This window comes from Onychostruthus taczanowskii, unplaced genomic scaffold (genome assembly GCF_017590055.1).
Source record: "Onychostruthus taczanowskii isolate IOZ18803 unplaced genomic scaffold, ASM1759005v1 scaffold37, whole genome shotgun sequence".
Lineage (NCBI taxonomy): Eukaryota > Metazoa > Chordata > Aves > Passeriformes > Passeridae > Onychostruthus > Onychostruthus taczanowskii.
Genome location: NW_024501126.1, coordinates 8,455,264 through 8,479,578, shown reverse-complemented (window position 1 = coordinate 8,479,578; position 24,315 = coordinate 8,455,264). Strand labels below are relative to the sequence as shown.

Here is a 24,315-nt window from a genome sequence, read left to right as displayed (position 1 = left end):
TTGTGGAGAGAAAGGGACAGACGGCTGCAAAGAATGAGCTGAAGTGACTTTTGCAAGCACCCTGCACTGTGTTACCCTGCAAGGACTGTACTGGAGGGCAAAGAGAGCAAGAAGCCCTTCATTTATCATCTTTAGTGAAAGCTTCTCTGGCATTTAAAGGTTACTGGGCATCTTAGTAGATCCTAGTCACTGGAAAACACAAGCTTTGTAGTGCTAGGAGCAGAGCAGAGAGCAAACTCCGCTGTGCCTTTTGCAGTGGAGAAGCCAGTGTCACACAGCCCGCTCTCTCCAGCTTGGCACACTTGAGCAGGGGCAGCCACAAGGTCAGTCTAGAAGGCAACTACAAACCTTGAGCAAAACCTAAAGTACAGAGCAGCAGCCAAGAACTGTTTTGTCTTCACAGCAGGAAGTCATCATGGAGAACCAAACCATGTCGTGGTAACTCCCAGGCAGTTTCAGTTCTGATGCAGTTTCTGAACAAGGATAGCTTTGGCCACATCATGCAAGGTCAGACTGACCATTTGTAAAATGACACTACAAGCACAGAGGGTTCTCCCATCTCAGAGGGGTGCTATAAGGATAACATTCACTAATGCTGGTGAAAGATGCTTGGATACTACAGGGAACAGTGTCACAGAAATGCCTAAAAATAATGAATTCATATTTGCATGTTCTAATTGTGCCTTTGGGTTCTCTAAAATTGACTTGTTTTTAGTTTTATAGAAATACTTTTAGAATTGAGAGTGAGAAGTAGTGTCTGGAAGCAGCATCCTAAAAAAAAAAAAAAGGCAACGCAAAATCTGAAGGATCTTGCTCAGAAAAGAGGGGAAAGGAAGTTTGGGAGCTTCATCTCTTCCCAGCCTGCCCTCTGACCATGGATTATTCTGCAGGACAATATCTTGTTTTGTTCTCAGCAGGCTAACAGTGCTGAAAGAGGCAAAAGCAATAGCTAGCCAGACTTTTCCAAAGTTGCCCTGAGATTAAGGTCAATTCTCAATCAACACACTTCTCTAGGGAAAAGGCCCCATTTTTCAGTTTGTTCCTATAATTTGAAGGTAAAACTGAGGACTAGGCAAATACATATTTCACTTGAGAGGTATCAGTGGGTTTTCATTTCTTTCAGAATATCTTTCAGCATTGACATCAAATTCTTTCTTAGGATAAAGCTGTCTTTATGCAAAGCAGTGTGCCTAATAGCCATCCTCGACTACTTAAACAAGTCAATTTTGCAAGGACTGTAGCTGTCAAGCCAGAGCACTGTTTGGAACTACAGTACAGGGATCCTAGATTTTAAATGAAATGTTACCTCATGCATCATTTTCTATCATACTTGTAAAATTCCGGTTAGTTTATCTCAAAATAAATGTTGCTTTCTGTAATTTGTACACATGCTAAAGCTGCTGGTATGTTTTTTTGATAACTGTTCTGCTTTGCTTTAAACGTGGATTTTCGTTAAACAAAAATGAAGGTTAAAACTTTGTACATTTTTAAGATGACTGCTAAGGTCAGAAGTATAAAAGTATATGTCGCATTAAAATTGAGTGCTGTTTATGTATTTAACATAGATGTACGTTTTTGCATTGTTAAAAAGAACGATCCATGCTTTCTTTGAGGGGGATCTGTGCTCCAATATTGTCCGATAGCTTTCATATTCTAATTACTTTAATTAAAGTTCTAACAGTTTGCATATGATTCATGATTCTGATTTCTTCTGTTTTATTAAATCTGATAATCTGACATGGTCTAAAATGCTCTTCTCATTTGGAACAAGAAAAATATACCTCCTGGTGAGAAATTAATCCAACACTCAAATTGTTTTTGAATTATGAGCATGATGCTGCCAACTGCAAGGTCTTAACTTGAAGTTAATGAAATCCAAAGGTAAATGATGCAAGAAAAGCTCTTTATTTCTACAAAACCTCCAAGTGTCGTTGATATGGAAATACCATAGTCAGAATACTTTTTCCATACCAAATCAAATACTTTCATCATTCCTGTTAAACAGACACTTAGTATTTAAAGGGACAGCATTACTTTCATCAGGCTGAGGCAAATTCAAGTGTCAGGAGAAGATTCATGCATCTGGCTGGTCACCAAAGCTGTTCTTATGAAGCTGCAAAAGCATTCTTAATCAAAAATGGATTTTTATTTCGATCACATTCCTTAAGTATTCCCAAATGACCAAATGTGAGCCACTTAGAGCCAGTGAGAAGACTGGCTTTTAGTGTTTTGACACTTGAACAACCACTGGTTTTAAAATGGTCTTGGAGAGATACCATGGTAAGACTCTGCTCATTAGCCCTTGGGATCCTGGTGCCTCAGCTCTCCTTACACTGGCCCACAGCAGAGATCCAGCCTTAGGGTTTCCTGCACCTTGTCAGCCTTTCAGTTCCTGCCTGTTTCTTCTTGTCTCCTCCCTTTGGGGATCCATGACCACCCTCTCATGCCCCTGGCATCTGTGAAGTGCTGGGAACTACAGCTCTGTTTCTCCTGGGCCTTGGTGAAGGGCTATCCAGGGGACATTCAGAGAACCCTGAACTGGCTCTAGCCATGTCCAGCTCCCCCATCCCACTCTCCAGCCATGGCTGCAGAAAGGATTGGTTTATGTCTAGTTACATTCTTGAGACCATGAGGACTGAGCAGAGTCTGAGACCGTGAGGACTGAGCAGAGCGGAGAACAAAATCAGGGTATCTACACCAGCAAGTGATGTCTCTCACTGGGCCTTGCTGGCTGCTGGCACCTGCTGGCACAGCTGTCCCATGCACAGAATGGTCCCTGACCTTCCCAAGCCCTCCCTGCCCAGAGCACTGCCCTGGCAGGAGGCCATGCTAGAGCAAAATAGGAAAAGAAAAGGGAGTTTGGATAGGGCTCAGAAAAATAGACTGTCCTTGTTCCACTCATGAGGCCAGGCCAGGGAGCAAACATGCCATGGCTTGGAAGGCCAGAGCCTGTTTGGAAATGGGTTTGAGAATTGCTGCCACACTGCTTCATTTTGAGCAGACTGAGCAAGGCCAAACAGCACGGAGTCACATGGTGGCCAGTTTGACATTTCTCAAATGAAGCTTTCTCTTTCAGGGGCTTTGTAGGCTTTATTTCACTCTTCCTAAGAAAGTAAGGGCCTGATCTGAAGCAGGGGGAAAGTAAGACATACAGTATGAGGGCAAATAGCATTATTACTTTACCTTCTTAGCTTGTAGTCTTGAAAGTCTACTCTCCCTCACACCTATCAGCAGCCCCTCCTCTGACCTCCATCAGTAATGATGACAATTAGCTCTTCCATTAATGATGTATACTAAAATATAATCCATTTTATTCCCCCAAAGGGCATGCACAGACCTCAGATGAGAAAGTGCCCAACTCCAGACCGAAACCCTCCCACTTGTGGATGGTTCTGCACAGCATTTACTTTTGTGTCCAAAAATCAGTGACAAAGTGGCAGAATGCAGCTCTGCTGGAGGTCTAAAACATCTGTGCTGCTGGGGGAAGACCTACTCTGTGCCAAGGAAAAGGCTTCTTACCACAGACAGGTAAAAAAGTACTGACACTAACAGAGGTATGGCACTAAGGGAGCAGAAGCCTCGCCATTGCCTGTAAATGACGCTTCTGAATGAGGATGTGTTGGACGGCACAGCAAACACTCTCCCAGTCCCTGCAACCTGCATGGAGACCCACGGGGAGGAAAACCAAAGCCTGAGTGCTGCTTGACAAGCCAGGAGAAGCCAAGAGGCAGTTATCAACTCTGCACTGGCTGTTCTGCAGCTGTGAAAAATGGGCTCCTTCCTCTAGGTGACATAAAAACTGTGTCTCATGAGCAGATATTTTCCTGGCAGCTGGAGCCAGTGCTCCCAAACTTACAGCCAGAATAGATTGCTCTGTGCTGAGCCCACCCACTATACACAGGTGGTAAATTCCCACATCCTCCAGTGCAGCATTTCTTTAAAGAACCAGGGGTTTTGGTGGCAAGCCCCACCGATGATAACAGTCCCTGCAGTGCAGCAGGATGCCTTCCCAGCTGCAGATCTTAACACCTTCTCTCCTAGCTCCTCAAAGGAAACGTCACACCATTATTTCCTTTGAATTTTCCATGCTGTTGTTTTACATATTTCTGGGAAGGCAGACACACCAGAATGAGCATCCATGGGATGGGTTGTTGGGGGATTGTTGACCTTTCGTACAAGGTCTTACAAACAAGGTGATTGTTGAAGCTATCACAGATTTGCTTTAAACATCCCTAAGCACTGCTCCAATTAATTTTTCTTTTTCCTTATTTTTTTAAATAATGTTTCCAGCTACCTACTACCTTCTAGAAGGCACTGTTTTGTGTAACTACAAGAGGTTCTATGTTTGCAACATATGTCTGATGAGACAAAATCCAGAACATCTGAGCCAAGGGAGCTCTAAAGAGGGCTCATCAGTAAATGAACACCATGTAACCACTTGGCTGTCTAACAGCAATGTTAATATTAGATGCTAAAAGCTAGTGTGCAAGAGTCTTGTGCCAGCCCCTGGGGTAATACCTGCAGGAGGTGCAGCAGGCCAGTGATGCTCTGAGTGGGTGTTTGCTGGGGGGGATCTTAGGGGCCCTGAATGGAAGATGAGAGTCTGAGGCTTATAGGAGACAGCTTGTCCTACTACTGTGCAAATGCTATTTAAAAAAGGGAAATAAGCTATTAAATCACTGATATTTGGTAGGTTTCTTGCTGGTTTAGTTGTAAACCATCCCTTTCCTCTACGTTTTCAACCCTATTAGCCAAGCAGCTTGACAATGACCCCGAGAAGAAATTTTATTGGCTCTTCTGCCTCCTTTTTGAATATAAACCCAAAATATATGCTCAGGTGAGAGAACAGAAACTGCTCTAAACTGCTGCTTGCTGGCTTCCTGAAAGGAACACAATCCTCCAAAATACAAGCGCACTAATGATGCAGTTCACTGGCACAGAAGCTGAAGTTTGGCAGCAAGAGATGAACCTGCCTAGGAGGGGCAAGAAGCAGGGTCTCCCCCAAGCTCTTACTTTTGGCTCTGCAGAACAACTCCTTGAGCAAAATACCAGGTCTTCTGTATAAAACAAAGGGCAAAATGTAATGCAAGTCTTGAAAAAAAAAAAAAAAAATTTCTAAGTAGAGGGCCTGGAAAGAGTTGGAGTGAAATGGACACATTTTGCAGGTTTATGCCCCATCCTGTACATTCTCCTTGCTCAATGTAATTTATTATTTCTCTTACCCTTTATACAAAAGCAAAAAAAAAAATCTTATGATGCAGAAGACACTCAGAATTAGTAATGACAACAGTAATAGTTCAGCAAGTGGTCCATCTCTAAATATGTAGCCTATTCACTTTTACACTGAGTATGTCTTTCACCTAGAAATAATTTTTATCATCTCATTAACAGCAGTACAAGTAATAATATTCTGTTTTTCAAGGTACTTTGAATCTTTGTAGCATCTCAGCTACAACTGGTTTTTCCCCTTTATAATACGGACAGTAAAAATAAATTATGCTCTGTGCACTTTCAGCTGCAGTTGGAAATAAACAGGTTTCTACATCTTAAAAGTTATTTGATTTACTCTTGGACAATGTGAGAAGCCAACCTCACCATTTCTCACCATACATTATTTTTGACACTATGAAGCCTCATGTTTGTGAAGCAGGAATAGTTTATCCCAGAACCACTCCTCAGGATTTACTGTCACACAGTGATTCTGTCTGTGAAGACTCATATGTCTCAATACATTGCATGAAGTTTTGGATGAATATATAGATAAAACCTGATACTAAGCAGCCAGAGAGAGGGCTTACTACAAATTTCAGCTACTAGCAGATTCTTATTCTAGGTGTAAAACAGATGAACTACTTGATATTCAAAAAGCTAAAAATATAAAGGCATGAAAAATCTCAAGTTTCTTATCACTTCATTTCACAGTGTTCCACATGTCTTCAGAATGTCTTTCACCTATCTATGCACTAAGAACTTCAGCTAATATAACCTGTCATGAGAGTCTCTAAGGCTGATGCTGCTAAACCCAGGTCTTTTGAGATCACCGGATCACAAGGCCAAGATCAGTAGATCACTAGGTCACAAGGCAAAGCATTTTGGCCGCACCGTATTTCCTCAGCACGGTCGGTGTTTGTGTAGCACCACCGCGCTCTGCATTTGCGGGAGCAGCACGGTGCGGGGACAAGGAGCAGAAGCCCCGGCTGTGCCTTGGCAAAGAGGGCGAGGAAGGGCTGCGGCTGCCACCAGCTGGGCGGTGTGGCAGCCTGGGCTGTCCCCTGGCCTGCAGGGACACCTGGTGACAGACCGGGAGGGGAGGGTAGGCTCGCCGTGCGGCGGTGCGGGACCCGGTGAGGGCTCCTGGGCTGCCCTGCAAAACCACTCCGAGCCGGGGGCAGCTGCGGGCCAGAGGTGAACATCTCCGGGGAAAGGTCTGCGAAATGCTGTAAGACTGTTTCAGAAGGAGGGTACTTGTTTCATAATTATGTAGATGGGGTGGGTTTTTTTGTTGTTTTGGTTTGTTTTGTTTTTGGTTTTGTTTTTATCTAAGATGTATGAGGCACAAGGGTACCATGCACCTTAGATTATGTAACAAGGGCCATGTCTGAATTCTGTCCCATCCCAGCAAGCCACAAGCAGTTGAAGAAGTATCTGATTCTAGAAAGGTAAGAGAGATGGAGACTGGGAGGGAGGAAAATACCCACCGTGTTCAGTCTACATAAAAACATAATTTCAATAAAATGAGGGATTGGGTTTTTTTCAATTTTAAAAAAATTGTATTTTTCAAACTGAAAGCCTGACACTGAAGAGCACATGCAGAGGCCACCTAACAGCCCCTGCAGCACTGACTGCTGCAACAGCCCAAAGGAAATGTATCCCATCAAAGACCTTGTGGGCAGGTGTCTAAGAACACCACCCCAAACCCCACAATTCCAAAAAGGGGCAAATTGGGCAAGCTGTCCCCTAGAGGAGATAGCTGGTGGTCACATTCAGTGTGCCCCTCCTTCCTCAGCATGCCGAAGTAACCTCCCAACAGCCCTGATAAACCAATCTTCAGTCAGTACTGACCAGCTCTTCAATGGCCCAGTGTGTTTCAGGGTGGTTTTTTTGCCATCCCAATGACTTACACTCTGTTGTGAACAGAAGTAAGAGAATTTCATCAGCATCCAGGCAGAAATGAGTGCTCTGGGGAAAGGGGACTAGAGAGATGCCTACTTTGGGAGGCTTCTATGATGCTGAACTTCCCACTTCACTTTCAGCTCTGTGGAATTAGCAACATTTCTTTTCCATTCCTGAGAGCCTGAAGTTCTTCTCAAGAAATTCATAAATGGACATATTCTTTGAATGTGTCTGGCTCGGAGCACATTGGTCAATGTCATAGCACAAATATTCATCGCAGCCAGCTTGAAAACACAGCTCCTGTCATCTTTCAGCATTAAGCAAAAAGGAGCATTCATGAAGAACATTTGGCCACCTTCAGACATTCTTGATCCTGTCCTGCCAGCTAGCATAGTGGGAAAACAAATGGCAATTATGTCCAGAAGAAAAGAAGATGCAGGAGCTGCACAACCAACACTATTTATATACCAGGGACACAAGATGACAAGCTGAGCCCCACACTCCATACACAGTGCAAGAGCTCCCTCTCTCCACTTCCTTCAAAATCTACATGGTTCTCTGACCACATCCCCCACCCAGGTGAGACAGAAGTTCCCACACTGCTCTCCAGCCTCCTTCACTAGCTCTGGATGAGAGGGCTGTTGCTGTCACACAGAAATACACTTGGCCAAGAGCTGGCCAAGCTTCGGCTCGGCTGTCTGAATAAAGGCACAGTCCTGAACCAAGCACACCGGCTCTTGGTGAGCTCCTACAGGACACCATCAGGCTTCTCTGAGCCCAAGCTTGGACAGACTGCCTGCCACAGCACCAGGCACACTTTTTAATTTACTAGGAAACAAAATAAAAGCAAAATAAAAGCTTGGTGTAGAGAGCAGAAGCTTTTAGCAAAAACCACATCTGACTTAAGCACCTTGTGCCCAGTCCCACCCTTCCAGTTCAAGATACAAGCCAATTATGTGAATTGTTTCCAGCCCTAATGGCTACAAACTCAGCCCCCAAAAAGCCTCTGCTTTGGCGGTTTCTGTCATACATTCAGAACTACTGCTCTACATGTGTGACAATATTTTTTCAAAGAGGTGTTAAGTCTCAAGAATGTATCACAATTCAATAATTTCAGTTAATTTTTTTTTTCTCCTCTTCAGCTTTTCTTGGATAACAGCAATTCAGGGAATTACTTGGTTTTGCTGCCTGTGTGCAAGCAGCCAATAATTACTTCTTTTACATAGGTTACCATACTTCACAGCTTTCATGAACAAACTAACTTCAACGTGGATTACAAAAACTGAAACACTAAAAATATAAAGTATATTACATAAAAATATAAAGTATATGCCATAAAACAAGAAACAAAATGCTGCCAGATGAATTTATTAAGTTTTTTATTCCCTTGTAGCTCCCAGAAATTTTCAGTAACAAACTAATTCATTTAGAAGGCAACGAAAACATGACAAATATAACAGAGTACATGATAGGCCTCATTAATGTGTTTGAAACACATTTTAGAACACAATGAATACACATTTTCATTGTATATATTACCTTCCACAGTAATAGTTAACAAATTAATTTCAACTAGAACAGAAGAATTTTGCATGCCACTTTCTCCAGAATATTCAAATGAAAAGTCTTCATAACCTTACCCCATTTAGATATGAAGGCCTTCTAAGTGACCTGTGCATGCCCAGCATTTCAGTTAAATCAGCTTTCACTCTCGTGTTCCAAAAGTCATCTGCAGGACATACTTCTACTTGAACCTAAAAGCTGAATGCTTCATTATTTAATTATTTTTAAAGATTTGTCAGCAGTTCCAGCATCTGATACATTCTGTATTCTTTCAGTTTTAAAGCATAATGAATAACTAAGCAGAAACGGAACCTCTCATATCTCCGTTCTTGAGAGGAGTAAGCTGCACGAAAAGTTTATTTCCATCTACTGCACTCCCTGGACAAATTTAAATCCTCATGTTCTCCACAACAGCTGCCAGAGAGGATTAACACTACAGGAGCAATAACGTGAACAGACATGGAAGTCAACAGGCATGTGGCTACCTTCTACCAGCTGTCATAATTTAAGTGGGAATTCTGTGTAGTCTTTGACTTTGTGTCCGACTATAAAAAAGCTTTTAGACTCCCTTATCACATTTGCCTCTCCATGGGTTGAAAGGGGAAGAGCAGCTCATTGTCAGTGTAACAGATGACTGGCTTCTAAATAAGAGACACTTACGTAAGAAAAAACAACCCAAAGCATGAGAAAACTTAAGTAACATCTCCCTTATAGCATAAACCATGGCAGGCATTAATTTCCAACTGCAAAAGAACTGCATTACTTCCTGAGACCCAATTTTGTATAAATGGTTTCGAAGCACTATTACAAAGATCTGCCAAAACACTGCCACCTTACTTTCCCAGAAACTTCAATTGTCATTATTTTGGGGAGCAAAAAGTTAGCCCATGTCTTACCACTCACTAAAAGAAATAAGTCTTGGCAATTCTATTCAGAGTAAAGTCCTTCAAAAAAAGGACTGCAGAAGCTTCCATTTTTTTTTTAATGGAAAACAGAGCCATGCTTGCCAAACCTCTACTATTTAAGAAAGTACCTACTTGATACTTTATTTCAGATGTCAACTTCCAAAACACGGATTTCAAGCTGTTGATTCAATCACATGGATTTTGTCATTGTGCTGTTTCAAAATAGCACGGGAAACCTCCATAAGCAGCACAGGTTTGTCTGCCTAAATCACTTGTTCATAGCATCGTCTCTTGGCACATTCTGACTGGAATATTATAATGTCTGTCATCTTCAGTTATGAGAGTCACCACAGGCCAGTCCTCCTCGGGGTCATTGGGGTACAGTGTGATGAACTCATCAGTGCTGTACTTATAGAGTCGGTACACTTGGATGGTATACTGCAGAGCGTAAGCAAGAAGAAACATTTCCACCTACATTGGAAACAACAAATATTTGCGTAAAATTCAACATGCCTTCTACAAGATTTTCCTCATAAAGATATTGAACTAATACCTATCAGATGTTATTTTTCAAAGACAAAAATTGTGAAGTGTGAAATCCTATACATGAGCATCTCTCATTCAGTATCTTCCTTCTACCCCTCTATGATACCATGCATTTAACAAGGAAGTCCTCAAATCCACAATGGTATAGCAGTAAAATAACCCTAAAGAAAAACTGCTTCACACAGAGTGTCCCACTGCTGCAAGCAGGTAGGAAAGGCATTCCCTTGCATCAGTGTTCATCCTGTTAAGTCAGTTAAAACCAGACAAGAGCAGGTTTCAGACAATGGTCCTTTCCCTCTTACAGGGTGCTTTGAACTTTCCAGCCAAATAAAAAGTAAATGGAAAGCCCTTACAAAGCCTAATGACAGGAGAAGAAATTCAGAAAAAAAAAAAAAGCTGTGAAAAGCTTCCACTTCAGTGACAAGCATTTCCTGTTCTAATAACAATTTACAAAGAATCTTACTGAAATAAACAAATATAGTCAGCACAAAAAACTGGCAACATAACTTCTTGACATAAACTAAGCAGCAGAAACGTCACCAATGAATCACCTATTTTCACAGGAACAGCAAACTGCCTTATCTATACTACAGTTGTCAGATTTTTAAGATAAAAAACAAAACCAAAACATAATACTTCCATGTTCCTAGTATCTATAATTAAGTTGTGAACTACATTGCAGTGACCCACTTGTAATGAATTCAATGGGATTTTTTAATGGATGTTTCCAAAATTTTTCAGTCTATTCAGCTAATTAACTACACCTCATTTTGGTTTGGGGCTTTTTCATAATTTGTGTACCATTTATGACATGTACAAAACAGTAATTTCCACTAGCTTATCAGAATTCACCCGTGTATGTGTTACACATGGTCTTCATAATTTGAGTATTAGCTTTTATTGTGGTATTTTTAAAAAAGCTAAGAGATTCATAGGAGTGTTCTATTAATAGCAAACTCTATTTCCAAAGAATCTACCTGCCAACCACCAGACAAAATGTGGTGTTTCAGAGGAGGGCCTTCACACTCCACAGACTCTCACTGCAAGCAAGCCGTTCTAACATATTCTTCCCAACAAAAGGCTTCAGTCAGCCCAACAAAAGCTGAGAAATTTCTTAAACCACTTGAAACTGAAAACTACAAAACAGGAAAATAACACTTTAAGAACAACCTCTTCTTACTTGTTCAAGGCCTCCACTGTGACCAATATGATTCAAGTGATTATGCATTAACTGACAAGGGTTGCTGGATGTATCCCGTGCAAACAGGAGCCAGGAGAAGACAGGCACTCTCCTTCCACTTTTATCAGCATTGTATAACTCAATGGCAGTGTTAAGCATCAAAAATTTCAGCGCTTCATAAAGACTGTACTCCTCCTCTTCATTTTTAAACAATTTATCACAAGCTTCTTGTTTCTCAAGAGGACACTTTATTTCACTTATATTCTTCCACTAAAAAAAAAAACCAACAAACAAACCATTACACACAACACAAATCAACAACCATCACCCTGCCAGAGCTGCAAAAAGCCACTTGTGAGTTGTCAGATGCTCAGCACAGACACCCAGAATTTAACTTAAGAAGGGCTTTGTGCCTTTTTAAAAACAATCAAGAATATTTCCACAAGTGTACCCCAATCAAGGTCAGGCTGACTTAGTCTGATTTTGCTTAAATTGATCCATAAGCAAATCCAAAGGAAGGGATGCTAGAAATTGCTGCAAGGTAGCAGAAGAAATACTGTTGTGGGACAATATGCTGTAAGGTAACCTTTTTGTTTCCTGTGCCATAAAAGCCTACATACTTCATATTCTTTACATTTCTGTTACTCAAAATGCATATTTCATTCCAACCCTCAAACTGCTGAATGCAGTATTCCAAATATTCTTAAAAGCCTTCATAAACAGAACTTGCATTCACAGTAAGACAGGAACAACTGAGAAGTTTTTTAATAGGTTCCAGAGTTCCAAGAGGGAGAAAGCATGGGGCTAGGTAATATAGTATGAACACTTAGGGGCACAATCATGCTCCTATGACCTGAAATAAATGTATAAAAATGGAACAAAAACTACTCCTTTGAAATTACTTCAGTGTTGTTGTGTTTTTTTTCCTTAATCTCGTCCAGATAGCAAAAGGATTTGTCTGTGGTATACATCATTCCTTCAAATAAATACAAGAAATAATAGAGGCAGAAAGCTACTCTGTTATATTCATTTTTTTCATTGAAATCTGTCTAATTAATAGTTTTCTGCAGAGCTGCTTGCAAATTAATTCTAGCATCAGGCCACTGCAAGTAGTAAAAGACCAGACACCTCTCACATATCTGAACAGACATTCTTTACTTGACTTTTTTGCAATATACATACAGAAAAGGGACTTTCACTACTGAAAGCATCCTTATGTTAGATTCTCCACATTCAAAAATCTTTTTCACTTTTCTTATTTGCAAGTGAGCAAAGAATATATAAATACTTTTCCAACCTTTTGCCTTAGAAGTATTAAATACTCTTTTATTTCATCCCTTATTTCTCCCATCCTCTTGCCAGGTTTCTGTCTGAGCTGCCACTCCTTGATCCAGTCATACTTGCTCAGCAGGTTTTCAGGAAGCTGGAAGTTGAGAGAAGAAAAGGCAGCTTAAGTTAAAAGTGTGGAAAGGAAAAGCCACCAACCTACATATTTTAGCAGGGTCTGCATGAGACATTCACCATTTACATTTCCAGCAGCATCCTGACAACTGGAACCTTACTCTTCTCAAGAGTCTCACTTTTGTATAGGCAGCTTCTCACATGTCTTTTCCATGTTCACCAGTACCATCAAATGGACTTTGTTGACACAAGAAAATTTCTGGAATATTCTTCTTCTGCTTGTCGGGGAATACCTTGCTTTTCTCATACATCAGTGCTCCACAAGAACAGTTCTTCATGTCAGGTTGGAGTTGCTCTTATGATTATTTTAAGCACCATTTAAGACACAGGTAATTACACACATTCTGCAAAGCCTACAGCATCCAGTTTGCTATTCCACTTTCTAGAGAAAACATATATGGCACACAAGAATAGATATTATAATTGAAAAGCTAGGATTTTCTCAAATGTAAGAATAAATTGTCTGTATTTTTTTGTTATTGCCAGCTGTCTTGTGGAAAATCTCTTACCGCCACATTATAGGCAGTAAGAAGAAACCAAGAGAGCAAGATTAAGACAGACAAGTGACATTCCAGTAAGCACTACAGTTACATTTATATCCATTATAAACTGGAAACCAAGGGCACCTGGATTCAATTCCAAGTTGAAAGAATCACTGTGCACAAACAATAATCTTAAACATTACAACTTCTCAGTTCAGGGGATATTGACAAGTGAGCATATACATTATATAACAGAGAAATGAGATCATAAAATAATCAAATAGGTTAGACCCAATATTAGTCTATTGTCAGAAGATCAGTTTGACACCTACCATAGTAAAATCCTCACTCTGCAGCCACCCTGGTAACTGGGTAGCTTGGCTTAATGCCTGGAAAAGAGTTGCTCTGAAGGCACAATAGTTATCACCTCGTATTCTCCTTATAGATGCAAACTTCTGAGCAACTGCTTCGTATCCCTAGAAAAACACAAAATCCAAAGAACATGAAATCATTAATAAAACTTTTTAAGGTCACACACTGTTAACACAAGAGGTATTGGAGTATTATAATCCAAATACTAATGCTATTTAAAAAAAAAAAAAATGCTTGACCCACTACCCCTTTTGGAAGTTCCAATACTTTTAGGTCACAAATTATACTCTAAAAAAACCAACACAGTTCTGCTGAAAAACAAACAAGAAACTGAAGAAATCTAATAGATAACTGTTTGAGGTATTTGTTTTGATGACAGAACATAAACATCATTGAAATATGGGTAGCTAACTCACCTAGATTTCCAAAAAATATCTAACATACACACACAAGACTACACATCATGCTTAAAAGAAGTTTGAGCATTAGTTGATGCTACTTACCCAAAACATGGCACATGTAGTTTGTTTCTGCCTCAGGGCAAGTTTGTGTTTACACTGAAATATCCTGACACTTGTCTCAGCACATTTGTTCCCTCCCTGCTGTTCCCATACTCACAGTTGTAGCAGAAGCCACAATGTTGAAATGCAGCTTCTGCAGCTCAGCTATCCTGGCAAGGGCCCATGTCCTGTGTGTCCATACTTCTCACAGTAATCTCTCCAGGGAGGCATGGGGAGTTTTTGACTTTTGTAAGGTATCTTTATGTTTACTCATACATATCACTAAATTTCTCAAGCAACAAAACAACTTTATTTTCTACCATTCTAGGTCAAGATTTATATAAAAAATTAGTTCAAAAACTCGTAAAAATCTCAGGAAAAATTTTTAAAATCCACGCAATTCACCACTTTCAGTTACCTGCCTTCCATCCAAAAATCTGGTAATCTGCTCTGCACTTGAACAATCCATAAAATTAGCAATTTACGTCCATAAACAAAATATAAAACTTCAATTGAAAACAATAACAAAGGACTGTATTAATCAAACCCCTAAATTATCAGCAAATAGCTTTGCTAAAAACACATTTGAAATGAGCACGAAGAAAAGCATCTGCCAGTTGTAAACCACTCGTACGACCTCACAATGTAAAACACTGCTACTGCATTTCCTATCTTAAAAGACTGACTGCATAGGAGATCATGTAGCAGACAAAAACCGAGAGCCCAATGAAATTCAACAAAAATAGAACTGCTACCTTTCTCATCCTTTTTGCTGCTGGTGTATTTCCTCTCCATTCCTTTCTGCAATACTCCATGATGTCCATTTCAGGTGAAACACTTAATTTATATTCTGTCAAAACACAATATGCAACATGTTACATGCAACAAAACATTATAAAGAAAACAGAAGGTACAAAGCACATCAAATTTCTAAATACACTATCACTTAAATTAACGTCAGTGCCAAATGAAACTGGTAGCACAACCTGTAGCTACTAAGTAATTATTGCTGTGAGAGGAGATAAAATCAGTTTGTTCTGAAAATTATGCATGAAGAAAAGTTATGATGTAGTTCAACAAGATAAGGAACACTCTGCTCCTCTCTTCTGCAAAAATTAATCGGCAAAGAGAGAAATCAGTGAAGTACTCTTCATTTTCTTAGCAAGCAGAAAAATACTGACAGAAGTTTCTCTTCTTCATACAGCAGCCAGACTACAAGGGAGAAAGAGGACAGATCTTTCTCAGTAAGTCAGTAACAATAACAGAAAGAAGATATACAGTTTTGCCTTGGAATCCCAACAGCCTTCATCCCAAAACCAGGTAGTACTGAGGGTACCAAGGCATGCCAGCAACAGATGCTGCTATGATGACTATGACTGAGTAATTTTCAAGCACGACACCCAAAACATACACTATGTGACTGCTTTCACATTCACTCATAAAGTAACTACAGAGACAAAGGGAATGATATATTAAGAGCAACTAATTTTCCAGAGAATTGATCTTTTTTTGAATAAAACTGTACAATGTACTCAATCTTAAGTAAATGCTATTGAACACAAACATCTGTGCACAGAAGTCCCTGGAAGAGAGAGTGTCAGGACATCACACATCAGTGCTACAGTGAGTTGCAATACTGTATTTGAAACTTCACACAAAGTTTGATTGTACCTGATGAGTTTGTTTCACTAAGTAGTATTTTCTCTCTCTCTATTTCTTCTTCATCACGATACATGTCCTCCTCGCTGCAATAAAAATCAACACATACCTCAAGTAACAGCACAAATCCTACTCTCTTTTTCAACCTCTTCCCCTTTTTACAACTCAGGAAAGTATTTAAGTTTTTCTACCGTTTTTTTTTTCAACTCAATTTGCTTTCCATCTTACCCATTTTCATAGAAAAAATATCAGCTCTCAAAAATAGAGAAAAGTTTAGAAAACCCTCTCAACCGCTCCCCTCCAGTATCTGTCACTAGGTTGGTAATAAATCATTGCCTGAACTTCTCTTCTGTGGTTGAATGAATAGTACAGCCCCTTCTACAGTATTTCTACATTTTACAGTTTAAATCTGCAAAAGAAACAAGCCAACATGTCTATTTGCTGCACACATGAATAATGAATGCACCTTATGCATGCAGCTAAGAACACATTACCCAACAGGGCTTTGTACCTACACACCCCTGGGACTGACCAACCTGCCTCGTGCTGAGCAGAACACATGACAGAAGACAATGAAAAGTGGCCAACTATCTCCATTTAGTTTGAATATTACTGAATCAAAGGAGAATTTCCACCATGATCCAAACTGCAGCTTGCAGGCTAGCTGAAATCCAGAGAAACATTTCTTCCTCAAATAATATGGGCTTTTTGGCCAAGGTGCATTGTCAAGTACCTGCATCTCAGCATACATACGACATTCTGAAGTCAAGTTATGACCATGAGAGAGGAAATGATGCCCTACAAAAATACTGCATAGACCAGCATCAGCAGCTTGGATGGGAACGTTACTGCTGAAAATGAAGGTCCACAAAATGTTCAAAAAACGGCAAAATTCACATTCCATTCCTGAGAGGCATTTGTCATATAATTACATCTAGGAAGTAAACTTCTAAAAAATAATCACAGCTTCACAATTAAAATTCTTTTAAAAAACATAAGTTACCAGCCATATTAGTATCATTTAGACATAGCACTAAAAGAGGTCTACATTGGAAGCCTGGTTTTTAAAGAAAGTACACAAACAGAAAAAGGCTGCAAGGTTATTGCTTACTGCACACTACTATTAGTAGCTCCTAATCTACTCCTCAAGAACACCCCAAATCCAAACCACAGTCTGCCTCCAAAAGATTAGGAAGAAATTAAGGCACATCTTACATCACTAAGAGAGGGACAAGCAATTAGGAAAACTGTGAAAAAGTTTAATGTAGCCAGATGGTAACTGGATTACTTTCATTAAATTCGAAAGGACAGACTACTGAATGATGGCTCTGTATTTTGTATTTTTTTTCTTTATGTCCAAACCATTTTACTCAAACCATCTGTGTATATCTCCCTTGAGAACAAAAAATCTTCAGTATAAAGAGCAATGTAGGTTAATACCAGGAAATTAATCTACTGGGCTGTCACATAAAACTAGTTTAGTTTTTACTCCAGGGCTCAAGTAGCTGCATGAAATCCCATTTTTAACAACACTAAATAATTATTAATTAAAAGAGAAACAGTAGATATAGTATGCATCAAACACAGTACTATCTGGTGAGAAGAAACATCATAGCAATATTTGTTTCAAGTCCATATTCATGTTACACTATGATGTTGGACAAAGCCTAATTTCTCAGCAGAGTTTAAAGTCCATTAAGGTTTGTGAAGACTGTAAAGAATACTCAATAACCTTGAAAATATTATGAAAAAAACCCACACAGCTTGGCATGTGACAGCAGCAATCTCTAGTTTATCTTCTGTATAATCCAAGTATCCAAAACATAAAGAACCAACCTCCCCCTCTGAGCATGAAGAAACCTGCTGCTACAAGGAATCCACAGGGAGAGAAACCATGTCAGGAGAGGGAAATTGTTCTTTCGCCATGCAACCTTGAATACATTCAGCATAAGAGGCAGAAGAAGTGCTCAACAGACTAAGGCAGTGAGATTACTCAAAAAAGGGGAAGTTTGGTGTAAAGGAAGCAGTGTCATGTCTCTTCTGCAGATATTATGAAATCACCTTCTTTCTGGGAATTGACAAAACAGAAGCAGACACAGACTGAGAACATGACAGATTAACATCCAGAGTAAACAAGGTACTGCATTTCAAGAGAGTTGTTTTGAAATCCAGGTAGGCAAGAGGTGCAATCCATCTGCACTGGCACTCTCATTCCAGAGATGAGTGTGTCAAAACACTGCTGTAGCATAGCAATTGTTAAGCAAATCTGTAGAAACAATAATGTGGAAACTAAAGTCTTTCCCCATTAATGTCTAGATAAATATTTGAAAAATACAGTGAAAACAAAGTAAGAGTGGCAAAGAATGATTAAATGAAAACATGCATGCACAAAAGAAAAAAATAGTGCAAGAAGTTGCATGCAAATACTTATTGAACTAGTTAATGGGATTTTCCTGAACCAAAGATACCAAGGAAAAAAAAATCATAAATTTACCTTCAAGAACTGAATGTACCCTCCCTTTCTACAGGAAAATTGTTAATATATGTTAAAAAATTAATCCTTACCTCTCCTCAGATGACTCCACTGCTGAACGATTACTAGACACAGGTACATACAGTTCATAGTTTCTGGATGCATCCTGATCCATCACAAGAGATTTAATCATATCTGTCTTCTCAGGTCTCCCACTACTTCTGTATACACAGTCTTGTCTTATTTCTGATGTAGTTTGCTCTTTCTGGTGTGCAGGTGCATTTGCTGAGCCAAGTTCCTCAGAAGCAACACCAACTTCGTTTTTATGCTTCATCAGCTGTGTGGGAACACTCTCTTTTTTTTCTTCTGCGCCTGCAGAAAGGCTGGTTGGTTCTGTCATCCACCCTTGAAGATTATCCTGGCTTTGAAGAACAAAAAAATATATGAAGAGTTTCTCTCCCAGAACAAAAGCATGTATTTCAAGGAAAATTACAATATTTCAAGAGTTACATTGTATTTTGAGAATTCAGAGGGTACACAAATTATTCAAAACCAGGAAGAAAATCCAGAACAGTTTGGTAAAATAAGACAGCATCCAAGCTATTTTCTAACTTACTCCCCTGACCATCATTTCTTACCAAGGCTAAGCTGTGCCAGGTTCCTCAAACACAACCTGCACAATAATTAGTGCCCTGAATAAACACCTGCTATCTTTGAGGTGCATTATCACCTAAAACCCCAAGGATCAGCAGAAATTTTAAAGAAACAAGTTTCAGTCATGCAAGAAAACAGTTTTTACAAACTGTGCTCTGAGAAACATCCACTCCACCAAGTTCACTGCTTAGGGGAAAAACTTCCAATATTTGTGTCTTCCAATATGATCAAGATATCAAGACAGGATGTCCACAATCCATTCTAGCAAGCTCCCCAAAAGTTTAGGATGTATATAGTAAATTTTCAGGGATGTTTATCTTAAGTTGACACATAATCTTGCCCAACCTTATGGGTTGCCTGGCAGTTGTCACATGAATGTTCCAGACAACTAGTGGCTACCCAGGCTGGTCACCTCAGAGCTCACAGACTTAATATCCACTCTCTAAACTGTAAAACTGCACAACACGTTTCCACTTCTAGGATAAAGCCTCCCACCCAAAAAACAAAGTCTTTGCTTACTGGCATTACAGCCCCTTGGCACCTGAGCCCTGACACGTACCAAGCTGTCCCACAGCACAGAGCTCGCAGAACCGCAGAGCGGGCTGAGGCTGAAAGGGACTTTTAAAGCTCACCGAGTTCCAAGCCCCTGCTGCGGGCAGGGACACCTTGCACTAGACCAGGCTGCCCAGAGCCCCATCCCGTCTGGCCCTGAGCACCTCCCAGGATGGAGCATCCTCAATTTCTCTGGCAACCTTGTTCCAGCGCCTCACCACTCTCACAGTATAGAATTTCTTCCTGACATCGAATCCAAACCTACTCTTTTTCAACTGGAATCCTTCCCCCTTGTCCTGTCACTACCTGCCCTTGTAAAAAGCTCCTCTTCGTTTTTCTTCTAGGCTCCCTTCAGGTACTGGAAGGCCACAATTAGATCACTCCAAAGCCTTCTTTTTTCCAGTCTGAACAGCCCCAGATGTCTCAGCGTTTCCTCACAGGAGAGGAGCTCCAACCCCCCTAATCAACTCCGCGGCTCTCCTAGGGACTCGTTCCTACTTTTCCCTGTCCTTCCCTTGCTGGCACCCCAGAGCTGGATGCAGCACTGCAGCTGGGGTCTCACCAGAGCGCACCAGAGGGGCAGGATGCCCTCCCAGGACACCGCTGACCGCGCTGCTTTGGAAGCAGAGTCGCACTCCAGGTCCCGATTTCTCCCGTCCCCGCTCCTCGGGGAAGGACGGCCCAGGCTCGGCGCAGCCCACGGCCACCCGTGCCCGCACGGCGCAGCGCAGCCCAGGCAGGCCTCACCTTTCCGCCGCGCTCCGGCCCGCCCGGCCCCGCCAAGCCACGGCCGGCAGCGACAGTGCCGGGCCCAGCACTGCCCGGGCGCCCGCCCGGCTCCTGCGCGGCCCCGCAGCCGCTTCCGCCCCGCCGGAACCGGCACACGCCTCGGCTCGCCCCGCCGGAAAGGGCGGCCCCGCCGAGCACGGAGTGCGCCGGGAACAAAACAGTGAAGGGAAGTGGCGCTGGCAGCGGCAGCCCCCGCAAGGGGGAAGGCAACAATTAGTTCTCCTTAACAGAGGAGACGGTGGAAATAGGAGTTGTTTTCCCGCTGCCTGACGTTCCGTGTAAAAGGAAGTGGTCTAAGAATACAAAGCGTATGTGTGCGCGTGTGTTTGTGTGTGTGTGTTTGTGGATGTGTGTATTTGTGTGTCCTTGTGTCTGTGTGTGTGTGTGTGTGTGTGTGTGTATGTGTGGAGCTCATATGGAGCTTGTCAGAGGCTGGAAGTCTCTCTTCTGGGGGCGAAGCAATGCATCACCGCATTCTGTTACACCCTTATGGAACTCCAGGCAATGGAGAAGCGCACGCGAAGAGTAGATGAGAAACCTTTAAAAATTACATGCTACTGAAACACACCCATTATTAAAAAAAAATACACACAACAACAACAACCAAAAAAACCCCACCCAAAACAAACAAAAAAAGCCCCCAAACAAACAATATACAACAACAACGAAACAACAACCGCCCCCCAAAACTCAGAATAGTAGAATCTGTACTGTGATAGAAAAGTCCACTGCAGTTTAGGCATTTGGGGGAGTCTTCACATGGAAATTGGGCCTGAAAATGAAGTATTTGTCTTCTTTCTGAAATTTCCCTCATGAGAATGTGTTTTCTCTGAGTATGACAAGTGATGCTGAGATGGAGGCAAATAACTACTACAAATATACTTTTCAGCAAAGTTAAAATAGTTTTAACATGTATTCAGAGTATCAAACATTATTGGGAGAACATTTTAAAGGTAGAGGTCAGGTAGTAGAACCTCTAAAAGGTTAAAATAGCAATGAGTAATTTGCAACATCATGAAACTTGATATAAAACTGATAGACATTTTTGTAAACAAACCTTTTCTGTTTCTTTTATCCGTGAGACATGTGGAAGTATTATAAATGTTTGAAGAAAAGCAGAAAAAGCCCCCATTACCTTAGGACTCTTTTAATCACTGTTGTTCTCGTGGATCAACTTCATGTTGGATTGCTCTTGACAATGACATCTCCTTTGAAAAACCTCTGTGTTAGAACAGCTCTTTGGCTGACAGGTTTGTCTTAATATGCATTCTTGTTTCCCACAGGCCATTCCAGAATTTCTCACTATCGAACAGCTAGTCCACTTGAAATATACCCACCTGTTTCCCATGTGCCCATCATTTAAATAATTAGATTTAGTAGCATTTAAGAGCCATTACAGTTGCCCTTTTTTTAAGATTAGGTACTTTGTTTGTTTGTTATTTACCCACTTTTGCTGTTCTCTCAGCAGCTTTAGGACAGAGATGTTTTGCCTGCTCATTCCTACTGTAAGTTCCCTATATCTTTTACTATGTATCAGGTACAACCACTAAGCTAACTAACAAAGTTATGAAAATACACAACAAAGACATTCAGTACAGTACATGAGATCATATTTTGTAAGTCTGAAATATCTCTGTTCTTGGTAATTTGTGATGAAGGACACTAGCAGCTCAGATTTTGATACAAAAAGAACCCATCAAACACCATGAGAATTTTTTTTAACCTTATTTAGTGCATCTTAGTGCTTGCCAGCAGTTGTTATCTTCTTTGCTAAGTTAATTACATTGCACTACTTTGAAAGTGCTCCACATTTTTCAGGATCATGATTAGAAACCTTTGGGTGATCGGTTCTCGTGGCTATAGGGAATACTGTTCGGAATTAAAATAGATGGGGAAAACCCACCAGTAAGAGTCAAATGGGCAATACAATATCCATTATATACTTGTGTAATTACACATTACCCATGAGTGTTTTCTTTCCTTTAGCATCCTTTAATTTGTTAGAGGTTTTGGACATGTATTTCTAAGAACATACATCTCCTCCCTGGTACGTAAAGACAGGTATATCGAGATGCTGCTTTCCACTTTTATAGTTTCTAATTTTGTTAGTCCCTAGAGTGAGCTCTAAATTGGCATGCTGCTGTCCATCAAGCAGAAAGGTGTTTCCAGCACCCTATGTTCCTTTTCTAAATGACTGAGAAAAATATGTAGGTTGTGGCTTTGGTGCAGTGCGTGGGGTTTATTTCAGTCCCTCAAACTGAAAATGGAGACTGCGTGAGTCATATCAGTATAAACTATATATCACTGCTAAAATTACAGCTGTTTGCAAGGTAAAAACCTGTCATTATTTTTTCACATGCACCAGTCAAAACAATTAAAGTTACAAGCTTTCACAAAAAGAAAAAACAAAGGCACATTTAAAAACCTGCTTCACTTCTTTTTTAACAAGCTTAGTTTGCACATTTGAAAAAACATTCTTAAAATGGGCAAATTGCCTATGAATTTGATAAAAATATTTATTAAAAGAGGTTACAGTGTGATGTAGCTATTTTTTTATTATTAAACTAAGAGTACTTTGTGTGCTTTAATTGGAAAATAATTACAGAAGGGCTTTTTAGAGTGCTTTCAGTAAACCAACATTCTCAGAAATTATTATGTCAGAGTGAGCCAGCAGTATGTCCTGACTGTTGCCTAGACCACAGACACCCTTAGTGGTTCAATCAGTTAATTAAACCTAAACCTAAACACATTTTGTGTATTTTATACCTTTTTTTCCTTTCCAGTTTCTGCATTAAAAATAAAAATTAAAAATACTTTTTTTTAAAAAAGAGAGGTTATATACTATGTTGAAGGCAAATAGTGATACTACATGCAAAATTCTAGCAGGCTTTATGAGACAGAAACTTAAGAAACATACAAATATGGGTTGGCTCATCTTCTCCACCCATAGCATGAACCATGTATTTCCTTTATTGATTGATTGAATATTCATTTTTCTTTAAGTTTAAAGAAAAATTTTAGAATTAGGGTTACTCTTCCGTTTTTTACATTGTCTGCAAAAAATTGCTTGCATTTTTATGGTTATGAATGTACCCTAATCTAATCTAGTAACAAAGAAGACGAAAGATGGACTGTAAGAAGCAAACCCACCATATGGCCTGACTGGAGGAGAGATCAAGGTGAAGTCAAGTGGTGAGCTGTGACATTTTGCCCAGGGACTCTGACATGTCTGCATCCATCACATTTGCCAGGTCATGTGATAAAAGCTCATCTGCACACTTACCAAGGAGCACAGAGGGAACACTCTCATCAGTCCTACAGGTGGAAAGCCTGGCTGATAATCTAGTGAGAGGTGTCTTTTGCAGCCAGATGTACTCCGTGAGGTAGTGTGCCATTAAGGTCAAGACGTCGAGAGAAGCAGCATTATACTGGGTTATTGAACTAATGAAACATCCCAAAGAACATCTCAGAGTACACCAGCACCATGACAAAATTGTATTTTCGTATCAAAAATCAAGAAGCCAGGGATTTTTTATTATAATGCTCAAATTCATTTGTCCATGTATCTGTTTTCTAAAAGACAATAGAACTGGTATTTTGCTCTAATAAGTCAACAGATCAGCCTTAAGGTCTTTTTCAGTTCACTAATCAAGTGGACTCAATCCACTCATTTGGAACAAATCAGTCTCAGCTGGTGTTCATAAGTCTACCTAATGAACAAGCCTTTGGAGTTGCTTGGATGTGGCTGCCCTTGCACATACCTGCTTGGAACAAGGAATGTGTTTATGCCTGCTGTGCCGCTGCTCTCCAACTGACCAGCTCCTCAGACTCCCACTTGTTGATGGTAGCTCCTGTCAGCTGCCTTTGGTCCTTGTTCCCTGACAAGGAGCAGATCTCCATTTCCAGTTTGACCTTGCACCAGCCTTCCTCAACATGCAAGACCATTACCCCTCTGCCAGCTGTGGCACTTGAATTGGTTTTGGGAATGGTATAACCCACTGCCTTCTCAGTGCAGCTGGCAACATCCCCTGGCTTCCACCAAGAAGGAGACCTTCAGCCTCAGCCA

General features: G+C 40.6%; 1 protein-coding gene across 4 annotated transcripts; it reads right to left on the bottom strand.

The window, feature by feature from the left end:
- Positions 1–8,475: 8,475 nt before the first annotated feature.
- On the bottom strand, positions 8,476–20,240 carry OTULIN (OTU deubiquitinase with linear linkage specificity). 4 transcript variants are annotated; one of them, XM_041411811.1, is made up of 8 exons: positions 20,208–20,240; positions 18,347–18,676; positions 15,794–15,867; positions 14,878–14,972; positions 13,583–13,726; positions 12,605–12,730; positions 11,308–11,577; positions 8,476–10,052 (listed from the first exon to the last, which is right to left on the bottom strand). In XM_041411811.1, exons 2-8 carry the CDS (start codon positions 18,652–18,654, stop codon positions 9,858–9,860), a joined length of 1,212 nt encoding a protein of 403 aa, XP_041267745.1. In that variant the 5' UTR covers positions 18,655–18,676; positions 20,208–20,240; the 3' UTR covers positions 8,476–9,857. The 4 variants fall into 4 exon arrangements, with proteins under 4 accessions (XP_041267745.1, XP_041267748.1, XP_041267746.1 ...); XM_041411814.1 differs by having other exon boundaries at positions 18,347–18,672; positions 20,208–20,224; XM_041411812.1 differs by lacking the exon at positions 20,208–20,240 and adding an exon at positions 20,033–20,145.
- Positions 20,241–24,315: the final 4,075 nt, after the last annotated feature.

What these genes read in the sequence shown, in the direction of transcription:
- OTULIN (XM_041411811.1), bottom strand. Translation starts at nt 18,654, where the DNA reads ATGACAGAACCAACCAGCCTTTCTGCAGGCGCAGAAGAAAAAAAAGAG. An exon ending in AGAGTGAGGATTTTACTATG is followed by an intron (nt 12,731 to 13,582) that starts GTAGGTGTCAAA and finishes CTCAACTTCCAG; the next exon opens with CTTCCTGAAAACCTGCTGAG. An exon ending in ACAGTGGAGGCCTTGAACAA is followed by an intron (nt 10,053 to 11,307) that starts GTAAGAAGAGGT and finishes TTTCCAATGTAG; the next exon opens with GTGGAAATGTTTCTTCTTGC.